Source organism: Epinephelus moara, chromosome 6 (assembly GCF_006386435.1).
Source record: "Epinephelus moara isolate mb chromosome 6, YSFRI_EMoa_1.0, whole genome shotgun sequence".
Taxonomy (NCBI): domain Eukaryota; kingdom Metazoa; phylum Chordata; class Actinopteri; order Perciformes; family Serranidae; genus Epinephelus; species Epinephelus moara.
Window position 1 is genome coordinate 23,478,703 of NC_065511.1, and position 14,493 is coordinate 23,493,195.

Genomic DNA, 14,493 nt, shown 5'->3' on the forward strand with positions numbered 1-14,493 from the left:
ACACAACGTGAAACTCTATTAGGAGCTGCACCTATATGACAGGACCATGTGGGAATTTAATTTGAAAGGACAGACACAGGAAGTGGCCATGCTCAGCAGTCAGACAGGAGTCGCGTCAATTTACAGAGCTGGTACCTGCGGTTATTACACAGGCTAGTTAATAACATGTCGGGCAGGAAATCCAAAGTGTGGGATCATTTTGAGAAGGTGAAGGACGAACCCAAGGTGATATGTAAACTCATCTTCACTGGTCGACTACAAACATGACGTATCATCTGAAGCATGTAAGTAGCTACATGCCCATTAGCCACTTAGCACAATCATTACTGCTTTGCCGACAGCGTCATTAACAGGCGGCTCGCTCAGTGTGTGACGTGCACTTGTAGATAAAATATAGGCCTATATTAATGAAGGTTCATTAGTATGGTTTTGTATTTCTCTGTAATGTAGCACAGTGTTAACAATGTTACTGATACTATTCTTTCTCAGAACCATTGTGTTGCCCTACCAAAAATATATAATTTAATGATTACATTAATATCATGTGTGGGAAACTAGTCGACTAATGGCCCTAAATGATGACTATTGGTCAACTAGGAAAATTCTTAGTCAGGGGCAGCCCTACCTGGAGGAGTCTGGCCACCTGATGAATGTAAGTCAAATATTCACCTTCTTTCTGCTCTGTTTTTGGTCTCCACCAACTCCTGAGAAAAACTTCCTGCTCTTTATGCTGAAAACATACCAAGCAGCAGCGAAGTGCTACTTGCCACAATAATTGCATTTTTCTGAGGTCAGAGGGTGTGGTCATGTGTTTCAGGTGGGAGGAAACTCTTTGTAACATAGGTTAGCAACTTGAGAAAAAATGGTCCAAAAATAGCAAAAAATAGAAAAAAGTTACAAAAAAGTACTTAAAAATTTATAAAAAAAAAAAAAAAAGAAAGAAAAAGAAAAAGGGAATGACCTGAAAAAGTGCTTAAAAACTTTGACAAATTTGGAAGATCTTTTTAAATATATGCTTATGATAATTATGAATACAATTTTGTGCAGATTTTTTCCATAGCTTTTAAAAAAATAATTTAGAAATCTACTAGCTTCTTGCAGTTTGCAGAGCATTTCTTGCCAAGTTGCTCGTTACCCTTTTTCCCATGTTTTTGGAAGATATCAAACCAATTTGCTCAGGATTCAAAGATTTAAATATTTGTGAAGGGCGTCTGATTGCAGAACAAAAAAAGTGATGTCGCTCCAGGTTTCAAAGGGTTAACATGAGGGTTTATGAGAACTGACTCCTTTCTGTAGCCAGCCTCAAGTGGCCATTCGAGGAACTGCAACACTTTCATACTGGTTTCATTTTTCAGCTCGGAAGGTTGCAGTCTGTTTCATACAAATTATTTAAAGGGTCTGTGAGGACTCTGTAAATACCTTCAGAACCATCTGGGTTTTCAACAATCGCTGGGTAATTATTTTTCCAAAAATGTGATGTTTAATCCCGTGACTTCCATGTAATGGTAATACATGAGCGGCTCAAGCCTCAAACTGGAGCTAACCTCCCATCAAGCGTCTCTCCAGTCCTCACCGCAGGAAAACAACTAAAATGTCCCAAACTCTTCACCCCTCTGTAACACATGAGCCTCAGACTTCTCTTAATTCTGCAAGCTGCTGTTTGACTCTGCATGTGTGTGTCAATGTGTGTGTGTGTGTGTGTTGGTGTGTCCTATGTCCTATCTGATTCCATACCTCCGACCAAAACTTTATGGCGGTTTATTTAAATAAGCTGAGTTATGTTTTGACAGAATTCCACAGTTTAGTGCTTTCTGTCAATCTGACCCAAACCCTGTTTCTTTCTCAATCACTGCCAACACTCACACACCACTACGCACACACACACACACACACACACACACATACACACACGCACAGAAACTATGATGGCAACTAGCCGAGCACACTTCTCCCATCCAAATACTCCAACAGTGGTTCCTGCTCCAATAAGTTAGGACCAACAATAGACTGTGGCGAAGCAGCGGGAGCCTTCAGACCCGTTCCCCTCAACTAAACTCACCCCCAGACGGTTCAAAGCCAGCCCGCTACCCACAGGAACAATAACATAATCAAAATAGAATTATGCCGTTTCAAATTAATAGCAGAGACTAATAAATCTGCATTTTCAGGTTATATGAGTACGCTTTTTCAGTGCGCTTCTAAATTATTGCATTAGACACACAGACAAACAGACCTTGGCTGATGGCAGACGTCTAGAGCACAGGGGTGAAATATTTGTCACATCTGTCAGTGTGGAGTTGATTTATGAATGTGTGTTCTTTATACTGCATACCATTTTATGATACAGTATAAGCAGTGAGATTTGTGGTACAGCTCTGGGGCTCAGTGCAGCAGAGGGCCTTATTAGTCTTCTAGTTCTTTAAGACTTTGATCCCCTTAGCTTTAATTCACCTGCACACACACACACACGGTCCGTCTCCAAAACTACAATCTAATTATAACAGAGTATCTGGAGTGTTACTAAATTAAATATACTCTAATATTTCACCCTTTAATCTTTAGTTTGGCTTGGAGTGAGGTGTCGATGGACGCTTTAGTCCCATAATGCAATGCCAAATGGAGGTGGAGGAGCTTCACACAGCTGGAAAGAGGTTAAAATAACCTGTGTACTATGGTAAAGAGCTAGAGGATCATTATAGAAAACAAAACAAAACAATGTAATAAAAATTCTTTGGGAAAAAGTTTTGCTGGTTTAGTTGTCAGTGGTGTTTCGAAGTCAGTATTTGTCACATATAGGTGAAAGGATAAATTAGATTTTGGGTTGAACTGTCCCATTAACCTTGCAAAAGTCTTGTTGACATTTATTAAGAGAGATCTGGCTCAGAGGGCGGCATTAACACTCCACAGAGGAGTAAAGTTAATATCCAGTTAAAGGACAATTTTGCGATTTTTCAGCCTTTACTTCATCTATCCAAATTAGCAGAACAGTGTGACCAAATGTTTTTAATGCTCTCTGTGTCTCTGTGGGCTGCCTCAAAATCTGTTCTTCTGCAATTCATCGGTGCTCAAAAGAACTACAGGCTATTTCAGACCGGAGTTGTAGTCTCCACCTCTGTATCCAGGAGGCATGCATCCAAAAGCATATCTTCCATTGCGTGACCATCAGCCAAAATGACTTTATTCATTATTAGTGCAAAGGATATTATGGACATTTATGGTACATTTTACAGTGTATCGGCTGATTTGGATTTCTAGGCCGGGTATTTATGCGACCCACCTGAAGAAATACAGCGGAGAGCAGCCGAAGCTGCAGCTGAGCCATGCAAGAGGATACTGCCGGTGGGACCCTCTAGAACCTGAGCTGCTGAGAGTAAACAGGGACTGGTGGTGCTTTGCTCTAATTGCCGTCTGATGCCAACAGAAACTGAATAATTCCGCTGCACTGAATTACAGCGTGGGCAATTTTGTCTCACGCTGTTGCCAACTACAAACCAGAGAGAGCCCATGTGTGCATCACTAAGCATGAGAGTTTTGCTCCTCACTTGGACAGAGGTGTGCTGGAGACTGCAGTTGGATTACAGCATGAATATATTGACAACTGGCTGAGTACATCGCCGGTTATTTTTGTTGTTGCTGTCATTTTAATTTTGCTTCTGCCACCGAGGAATGACTGAGAGCCGCTGCTCTGCTGTCAGCTGAGAGACAGCAGAGAAATACAGCATGTAGAGCATTTCGCATCCTGCTTTGTGAATTAAGGGTTTTATTTCAACCAAACCAGAGTTGGTGATTGTTGGAACAGTGAACTAACCAACCATGGCGGCTTTAGTGAATTTGTTTCTGTTGAGTTTAAATAAAGTGCTTCATTATATCGGCAATCACTGGTTGTTGGGCTTATTTTGGCCGGCGGTTGTATAATAGCTGGAGACCTTCTTCAGGCTTCCTGAGGATAAACTGGAAAAAACAACCAAGACCAGCCAGCCCAGAGGGCAGATGACCACTGAGAGAGTATTTTTGTCACCTAATGCTATGTTTTAGCCAACAAAGTAATAGCTTTTGGCTCGGGTGGTGAGACACATGTTCCAGGCACTTTCCAATAAGGCATGTTGTTGTTTGTTGTTGATAACACTAGTGTTATTAAGTTAATGCTGTTTTTATGTGGGTGTTCTCCTCAAACAGTGAAGTAACTTCAGACGTCTTTACTTTCTGATAACAGAGCTGAATTTAGAATGCCCACCTCCACATGCTGGGCAGATTTGGGAAGTATTTTTGGGGTTGAGCGTCAGGAATTTGGCATAGAGCATCCTTTTACATGTCGGCACTGCTATAACAGCTGTGCAAGAAGGAAAACTCAGAGAAACTCCTTTCAATGCAGCACGCACTGAGGATTTCTTGCTTCAGCTGACTGCATTTACCATCAACACAGATTGGCTATCCACTTCAAATGTAGCTAATTTCTCTTTTAAAATGCATGAATAGCGTGAGTTTCCAGCAGTCAAATCTAAAATAAGGAAAGAGGAGTAAAGTGTTTTCTTCCAGATTCTTAAAAACTGACATGAATTAAAATCTTTTTTTTTGCTCCACTCCGTTCTCAGTCAAAGGACAGACTTATATATTGAGTCAGCCTCTGGGAATATCTGGCACACACAGGACAGTATACGAGGGGTGACTTAAAAGTTTGTGCTGTGATCAAATATCTACATCTCAAAGGAATGTCCCCATCTGAACTCCACCAAGATACTCAATACTTAACATGACAATGCCCCTTCATATACCACAGTCAAACACTGGTAGCAAGAATTCAAGCATGGCAGGGAGAGTGTATGTAGGGTCGAAAAATAAAAGCACTGAAAAGTCTGTATCTTGTTTTGTTTCTTTGAGGCTCAAAACTTTTCAGTCACCCCTACGAGCATTCATCAGCATAAATTATGGATTTGGAATAGGCATGCTCTTCTTACCAGGTAACCATGATATCTGTTTCAGGCAGGTGACACTGTCGGTCATCGGGGTTCAGGATTCTGGGAGTCAAGATCATTGCAGCTTCCACAGACACCACAGCTCGAGACCTACACATAGACAGACACACACACACACACACACACACACACACACACACACACACACACACACACACACACACAAACACACACTGTAACACAATCTGACATAAGAAAACCTGAAAGTCTCACTGACCTCCAGGAAAAGCACAAATGTGTGTATATTTACCTCGAAAAGCATTTCAAAACGAGATGCCCTGTATATTCTTACCTGTAGACCGACACCTCGCCTGCACCAAACGCCCCCACGATCAGATCTGCAGGGAGAGATGGAGAGAGGAAGAGAAAGAGAGAGATGGGGAATAGAAAGCTTCAAAGAATGCCACAGATGGGACTGATTTCAGGGTCTCCAGCAATCTTCATCAAACACAGACTCCTCACGTTTAATACACACATATACAAACACACACATACATTGATATAGCCTTGACATGCTGATATCACCATACTGCTCCTTTCACACATGGCCCAGACTCAATTCATAAACACAACATGCGCTAATGTTTGCGAGTTCACCGTGCATGTCTGTGTGTGTCCATATGTCTGTGTGTGCGCTCTCTGCGAGACAGGGACCCCGCGCTGCATTCCAGCGCCATTAGCAAGTTCACATTGCTCCAATCACATTTCGCTAGGCAACAACATTTCCCAACAGCTCCTAATTGTAAGCAGCAACAGATCTCATCTATATGTGATTTTTATTTGTTTTCATGGCTTTTGTGACGAACACACACTTTTTAATTGGCTCTCATGAGTTTAAAATAGAGCCTGGTATTTAATGGCTGCGGTTAGGGGACACATACCAATGAAAGCCACACATACACACACATGCATACACACACATAGACACAGACATGCACACATACAAGTGCTGATTAAAACAATGTGAAACTGAAGAGAGGCACTTAATGGATACAAGCCACTACTGCCAGATGCAGCAAAACTGAGCTGTGTGATCCTGAGAAAGATGGAATAAACTCATGCTGCCTGATGAGAGGCGACTGGGGCTGCAGCTTATGATTTTTTTCATTATAAATGAATTTGCAATTATACATTTTTTTATGGTTGATAAATTGTTTGGCATATAAAATGATAAATAATGTGAAGAAGGCCCTAAAAATGATCCAAAAACTACAATTTATTTAGTTTACAATGCAATAAAACTGCAAAAAAAATAATTCATATTTGAGTCACAACTACCTAGAAGCAGTAATGCTATGGTAACCTGCTGCAGGCAGTATTGGACTACACTGGTGGAAGTGTACTCTTGTACTCTTTGCTTGTCATTTGCTGTGTCTTTCCTCTCCTGCGTATTTAAGAAGAAAGGAACTAATTGAATCTGAGAGAGGCACATCTGTTTCTGCCTTTGGCTGCAGTCTCTGAGTCCCCCTGAAACCACAACATTAAACATTTAGGCCCTGTCCCTCTTCCCCAGGGGTGTGTGCTATGTCGCTATGTGAGTGTGTGGCTCTGTGAGTGTGTACTGTATCGAAAAGCCCAGAAAGGACCTCAACATGTGGGTTTTTTGGGGCAGTTGGAGAGGTACGGAAAAGGGGGAAAAAAGAGCGCAGGAGGAGGAGGGGGGGGGGGGGGGGATGATGATAGAAAGAATAGAATGATAGAAAGAAAAGGGAGGGCAGAGGATAGTGCACTTGGCCTTTAAACCGCAATCTGTGAAAGTCATCAAAAGCAAGGTGTGTTTTCAGCAGAGGGAGAGAGACAGAGAGGGACCACCTCAGTCCCAGTCCAAATTCCTCTATCCATCCTGCTGTTGGAGTTGTGTAACCTGGAAATCCAACTCCACTCCTGCCTTAGCTGTGTGTTTTTGATACAGTGGTTGTCTGTACTCCTTATCCTCACTCTTTTGTTTGCTCTCAAAACCACTGCATGACATGAAACTGATTTGTGGACAGGGCACCTTCGGGGTTAAGTGTGTGTGAGAGTGTGAGTGTGCGCATGGCTGCACCGAGGGCTAAATCAAATAACGGCCCACTTTCCTTTTCATGTCAATCCCATTTCCTTACACACGGGAAAGCTTGCCTGCCACTGTTGATTTGAGGTTAGTGTGTGTGCGTATAGAGACACAGCAAACCATACCCACACACAAATGGGCTGACACATCAGTGTGTACACTCTGGTATACACTCCACTCATTCACAGCATGTCTAGGTGCTGGTATAGTCTGTAACTGAGCTGCTTTAGCTGATGGTGTCTGTCCTGGGCTGTGAAAACACAACCTCCATCCAGAGTTTAGACAGACTGTCAAGCTGTCACTGGCTGCCTGCCCTGACTGCCTGTTTGGCTGCAGGGGACTGGCCTCCATGATGAAATGCCAAAGGTCAATGGTGCTCAGTGGAAAAGGAGGCGGCTTTAGGAGAGGAATGGAGGACTTCTTAATTCTTGGATGCATGTGTGGGATGTTAGGGCTATTCGGTAACTTGCCAGCTATAATGCATATATTCAACATAGATTTTTGTACTGAACAGCACATCTTTCACACTGCAGGCAGGGGGAAATGGCTGTTCCAAATTAGGGAGGGTTCTGTGATTGACTAATGTGGCAGGCTTTGTTGAAAGGTACGTTTGGGGCATATAACTTTCATATGGAGGAGACAAGAGACTTCCAAAAAAATTGCTAAAAGACTTTTTGAACTGCTGTTTTTGGGGTTGTACCCACATAGTTATAGGGCTGTACCTGTCACAGAATTATGTCAGTTGAATTGAATTTGGGTGTTCAATGTGACTATTCGTTCCTTTTTTTCCAGTTTGAGAGTTTGAATGGGGGCCAGCGGGATGTTCAGGGAGACAGCGATGTGCACGTCATAGAGTAAATAAGCAAAGTTAGCTCTCTGAGCTAATGCAGGCTAACTACGCTAACTGTTGAACGGAAATATATGCAACTACATTATTACCAACACTAGATGTCAAACAAAAGCCAGAGGCTATATCGTATCAAGTTGCTTCGAGTTGTATATTCACCATTTCTAAGTATTGGGCAGAAGATAAAGTTATCTCGGAGACCTGACCGTGCAAAGCCTCTCTTCCTCCAGGCAGCTGCCTCCATCTCACTCAGACTCACCCTGGTGTTAGCGGCTCACCCTTTTCCCTATAAGGGCAATGACCTTGTGGGTTAAGTGTGTGTGTAGTGGAGAAGCAGCTCTCTCTTGGGTTGTCATGGTGAAGACAGCATGCGGAAACAAGTGATGATAGCAGTGGAATTAAATGTCTCGATAAGCTCAGGGCTACATCTTAACCTCATGAGAAGGCCAAGTTTATTGTTTTGTGGTGAGGACTGCAATAAAGCTATTGTTAGTGAACGGCATTCAAACGCCTCGCTATCCTTCCTTCAGCAGAGTGGGCCAGACTGCTAGAAGCTAGTTACAAGCTAATAACAATAGCTAAATTAATGTTAATAAGCCAGAATGTTTATTGGTTATGATTTGGAGCTGGTAAGCTGTCACTGAGAGAGGTAACACCCTGGGTTTGGGTCTGCAGCTGCCTGTACCTGAGAGCAGCGTGGATGCGAGGAGTGCTCACTTAGCAGCTTGATCTTGGGCCCTAAATGGTTGAATGCACTTATTGTACATCACTTTGGATTAAAGCGTCAGCTACATAAATGTAATGAAAGATGGTCGAGTAGACATGGAGCCAGGTAATTAATTCTACACCTACTTGCCAACCTAATGACCCACCTAATGACCCCTTGCCACAAAATACATCCAAATCACCGACCCCAACATGTCTCTGTGTCTGTAACTCTCAGAAAGTCAGTGTGATTGACAGGTAAAACATTGTCAGTTTTTGACTTTTGACCTCCTCAGCTGAACCTGAAATGTAGCTCGAGGCATTCTGACCTCCTGCTGATACACAGCTGACCCTAACCTCTACTCCAGCCTTCAGCTTATAGCCAAACTCGACTTCTGCTTCATTCTCCCAACCAAATTTGCCTGTAGTGTAATGAAGCTTAATTCTGTGCAGTAAAGCTTACGTGCGGGTGTCATATTTGTTCCTGATCTACATACTTTCTCATCTTTTGCCTCTTCCATCTTTCATTCCCTAACCTGTAAGCTATCAAATAAAAACACAAATACACGACATAATCTTAGAAACAATCCATTAAAGCTAAAAGTGGCGCTTAATCATCATCCTTCCTTCTCTCTCTGCTCCTGCAATGACATTTAACGGTGATGGGAGCATATGGTGGCTTTAGCAGGCCTCCCAGACGCCTGTGCAGTCCTCTCATAATACTGATCAAACATCCCTGGCTCCTTTGAACAGTGTGACTTTACTACCCTGCTAACGACACTCCATGTGCGTGTGTGTGCTTCACTTCCGCCAGCCAGCTCTCTAATGACAGACGACAAAAGCACTGCACGTTCGTGTGTGTGCATGTTTATACGGCGTGTGTGTGTGTTGGCTGAAAGCTGTGCCACCCATGAGTTTCTGTTCCACTTCCTCCTCCAAGTTTCAACCTGTAACCCCTGTGTGTGTGTATTTAACATTCAATGTTTTTAATTCGGGGATGTCTGATTTGCAGTGGGTCTACAAAGGGTCTGTAGCTTTGACCTGGAGCCTGGCACACACTCAACACACACTTCACAGCCGCCAGTGAAACTGATCACAAGCCACACATGTGAACTTGTGTGCACTCCTGTGTGTGTATTTCTCTTGATATCCTGTTTGTGGAATGAAGAAATCTGTTATTACAGCAGAATGAAAAGGAAAAAGGGGGGAACAGGAGTGGGAGCAGAGAAAAGAAAAGGTAAAACTAAACAAATTCTCCTTTTCAGCATAATCTGTGGTAGCACAAAGCCAGAGTAATGCTGAGAGCAGAGTGGCTCTAAATTAGGGAGAAAATGAGGTAGTAAAACAGTGGTTTTACAGACCTGCTTTGTTTCAAATGGATTTTTTTTTCAGTACTGAAAACTCTTGTATATAAACAGCTTCACGCTCGTATAAAAAATGCTCTTCTTTTCAGGTCTGTTATGATTGCTGCAAGCTTTCTAATGGGTTTTGTGAAGTTAGAAGGTGGAGGTGTCTGGTAAAGTAAGTAGGTGGCACATAAAGTATTGTGTTGCCTACATGTAATTTGATTAAATGCTGCATTGTCTGCTCACACTTTTAGGGATATGGGCCAAGGCTTGAACGTCTGGCAGACTGAACATGCGGATAATGTATTATTATCCTTCTTTCTTTCTTTCAATCTTGTTTTCTCCCCTTCTTGAGCACTGTAAATCCCTAAAGAATGGATGCGGCAGCAGTTCATTGGCACTCATCCCTATACCCCCTTCTTCTGACTGATGACTTTACCAGAGAAGAGGAGGAAAGCAATACAGGAAAACATGGGGATGGTAGTGGAGGAGTGCGAGGAGGGGCATGAAATGTGGAGGTCAAGAATGAAGAGGAGGGAGGCTGTAATGAGAGGAGCTGGAAGGAAAGTGGAAAAGTGAAGGAATGCAAGTCTCAGAAAGAATTTTGATTAGAACATGGGGAGTTCAGCGGAGAAGGATCGACCTGTTGAGTGTGAGTATTTACCAGGATACTGATTGTTGTCCAGGTCTTGGCCTCCTCTAAGAGTGAATCCATATCCAGGCAAGCTGCCACTGGGGGTCCCGGCTGCTTTCAGCTCTTGGCTCAGCATCAGGCCTTGCGTGGATACGTCTCTGTTACCGTTAAAGATCAATACCCTGCCTCCACGTTCCTCGCCCCCGAATGGACAGCCCACTGCCACGTCTAAGGGGTGACACACACACGCATGGTTTAGACATCAGCAGGGTTAAGGCCCCTCCGAGACAGAGGCAGAGGAAAGCATACAGGTAGAAGGAAAGAGAGATGGTAAAGAGCTTGACCTTCCTTTACCTGCACTGAGGGACTATGTCAGCTTGGTCATTTACCTCTTTTCATTAATCTCCATTTGTTTTACTCATCTTTTAATCTTGTCTCGCATCTAGCCTTCTTTTCTAGGTCATTGCTCTGATTCTTGGTTACTTACTAATGCGGTCTGCATGGGAAACAGGTTAACAAACAGAAATGAAGGCTAGCAAAACTGTACAGCCAAAATTAACAGCTCTGTGAGGCTCTGCTTAGCCGTTAGCATGCTAATATATCCACAATCATTTGAGCACAAATTAAACAAACAAGATATAAGATGTTAATTGGTGAGCATCAGAGGTGCTGGGTTGTCTCCAACCTTATACAGACCCAGGCTAACTGTTCCCCTGCTGCAGTATTTAAGCTAACGTTAAGCTAAAAGACTCCAGGTGAAACTGCAAGCCTAGCGCATACACCAAAAAGGCTTCTAGCTTGCAGGTTTACTTCTGGGTTATGTACCGCACTGACCAGAATGCTCCAGGGGTGACATTTTTCTATAGTTCAATGGCACAGTAAAGGCCTTTACATACTCCGCAAAAACAGACAAAGTTGTTCTCTCTCACAGGGCAGCAAGAAAAGAATGACGTCATTCTTTTCTTGCTGCCCTGGTTTGGGAGTTCTTGCAGCTTGTTCTCGACACATCATCTGGGCAGAACTTTTTTTCTTGTGTGGTGTCCGAGAACTATTGTGTGATTGGCCTGAAATTCAAAGTGGGCGTGGTCAATTCGGACAGTGAGAGAGGCCTATGAGGACTTCCCAGGAGTTCTGCAATTGAGTTTCTCGTGAAGTATGAAATGTCCCGGGCCAGAACGAACAATGGTCTTGTTCTTGCCACCTCGAGAAAAAGAACAAAGTTCTCTGTTCTCGTGGAGTATGTATGGGCTTTAGCGTCAACCTGGCTCCCGTGTTAAAAAAGCCTATGGGATTTTTTTACTTGATTTTATTTATTTATTTTTTTCTGACGTATTTTATGTCCTAGAACAATACATGTTAAGCTTGTGTTAACCACAGACCTTATTTCAGGCATCTAATCGAAAACGCCTTTAAAAAACATTTACTCTGAGACGAGCCAACCGGGAGTCCAAAAATGCTAGCTCATTTCCAAGTTTTCGGACTCATCCCCAGGACACTCTATAACTGTACGTGCAGTAGTGTTTCTCTTGCTGGCTTGCTTGTGGGTTCTCAGCTCATAGACATCAGAGATTTTTAAATAACTTTTCTCAGCTCAATGAAACCTTTACAAATATAAAACCTCCTTAGATCAAAAATTCATAATAGGAAGAGTCATAATTAACCTTGTTTGCAGTTTGAAGTGTCCTGTCAGCAGTTTTACAGATGTTTGTTACAATGGTGGGCAATGAGGAAAATGCTTTTTGGGCCACAGGGGATTTTTTGGCTTCAATACTATGAGTGGCCACTGAAAATAATAGGAAACAAGGCTGAGTGGTGCTCCTTGGGGCCGCTCTACTCTCCTGCTAATTAGCTAGAACTTGTTGCCTTCATTGGTGAGGAGTGGTATTGGTTGCGGTTAGCAGAGTAATGCAGAGTAGAGTGGTTTAAGCCTTTGCCATCCTAGGATAAGAAAGTAAAATAAAACTTGCTGGATAGATATGTGTCTGGTAACATCATATTATCAACAAAAATTCAGATAATCGGCTACTGACGTTTGTGAATCGATGCCAAATCATCTACGCCTGCTTTGCAATACATCTAAGACTTGATTCTTTCCACCACCCCTAATAAGTGTATTTCCAAAAATGTTAAACAAAAACTTTAAAACTAGGGATGCACCGAATATTCGGTAACCGAATATATTCGGCCGAATATTGCAAAAAAACACACATTCGGTATTCGGTGGAATAAGTGAAAAGCAAGGCCGAATAATAGCGGCGTGTTTTGATAACGCAATCAAACAGTGTGCGGTGACGGACGGAGTAAAATGTCGGCAGTGTGGCAATATTTTACTCCGTCCATCACCGCACTTGCATTTGCGAATAAAAATAGTTTTGTGCAGGCAAAATAAATCATTCAGCACGCTGTGTGAGTACAGATTTCAACCAGCAGTATTCGGTACTCGGTATTCGGCCAAGCGTTAAATATTATTCAGCTTCGGCTTCGGCCACAAATTTTCATTTCGGTGCATCCCTATTTAAAACCCCTTTAAAGTTTTCAAACTTTGCCCAAAAACAATGTTTTATGGAAGACCCCAATGCTAATAGTAAGAACATGGCATAGACAAACATGAAAACAGAGATATAACAATAAACATACTGCAAGCACCTGTCCTGATATGAAAAGCCATACATTCTTTTACCATACAAACAGATTTTGTTGTTTACTATTTAACCTCTTAATGTCCACACATCTTGCATAAAAGCATCCCTCAGTTCTGTAACTGTCCAAACACCTCTAGACATCCTGTTTGTCTCTGGACCCCCTCTCTTTTAGCCTAAACAACTAGTTCCACATGAAGCAGATTGTGGGGTAGAGAGGATAAATGCAACCATGTGTGTATGCAAGTGTATATATGAGCCTGTGTGTGTGCGAGTCCTTATGTCTATGTGTGGGTATGTGTACATAACTGAATAGCTGTGTAAAAAAAAAAACATCTTACTTAAAAAAAAGTCTTCAAATAATGTGAAAGTTGCTCATGGGCATTGCTCAACAATATCCCACACAATGCAGACATCCACAGCAAAATAGCAGAACACCCACTGTGATCACTGAGACCAAAACTACAGGGGATTGTTACTCACAGACAGAAACAGGCTTACACTCTGGGAGCAATGGTGACAGACGCCCAGTGCTGTTTGATAAAAAATTAAAAACAATAAGAGCCACATGGCAAATTGAATTAGCTAAATTGTAAGATGTCTCTCTACAGCTGACATTCATGAGGCGATGAAGAGTACAGGACATGGGTATGGTTCTGCTTTTATGAAGAATTCTGGAAATGGAGTGATGAAGTCTCTGTGATGGGAGGAGGAAGCGGCTCGGTGCCATCGCAGACATAAAAGGGATCTGTCAGTGATTATGCACAGACACACACGAGGGCACAGGTGTACTTAAATGCACAAGTTTGACATGCTGCTGAGAACCCTGATCACGATGTTTCCATGGCGACGCCATAATGTGATGCCGAATAATGAAATCATGCACAGACATGGACTTGCACTCATTAGATTAACTCTCAACAAGTCTTCTCCCTGCATGTCACTGCAGCTGGCAGAGAGGCTCCATCTCCTCTCAGGCCACATCACCACCCCTCGGAGACGGTCACATCCTGACAGACAGCCTGATGTGATTTATGTTTCAGGCCAGAGAAAGCTTCAGTATTGATCCAGTGTGTATTGATCTTATGGTTAAAGTGTTTAAAGGGGCAGGACACACATTAACGCTTGCTGTCCATGAATAAATTAAAAATAAATCAGTGTGATTGATGTCATACGAGGGCCAGATGTGCATCGGTCCATTCATTTTTAAAATAGCAGAAACAGCTTCGTGGAGCATTTGGGCTGCAGACTGCACAGTTTGTGTGTGTGCACATATGTCCTTGTCCAATCAATGTGAAG

General features: G+C 42.6%; 1 protein-coding gene across 1 annotated transcript in view; it reads right to left on the minus strand.

The window, feature by feature from the left end:
• Positions 1-14,493, minus strand: part of itga8 (integrin, alpha 8) — a 55,175-nt gene that overhangs the window by 24,209 nt on the left and 16,473 nt on the right. The window contains exons 13-15 of the mRNA XM_050047610.1: positions 10,586-10,783; positions 5,266-5,311; positions 4,956-5,063 (exon numbers count right to left, since the gene is read on the minus strand). Coding sequence (XP_049903567.1) covers positions 4,956-5,063; positions 5,266-5,311; positions 10,586-10,783 — 352 coding nt within the window. The remainder of the gene's footprint in view (positions 1-4,955; positions 5,064-5,265; positions 5,312-10,585; positions 10,784-14,493) is intronic.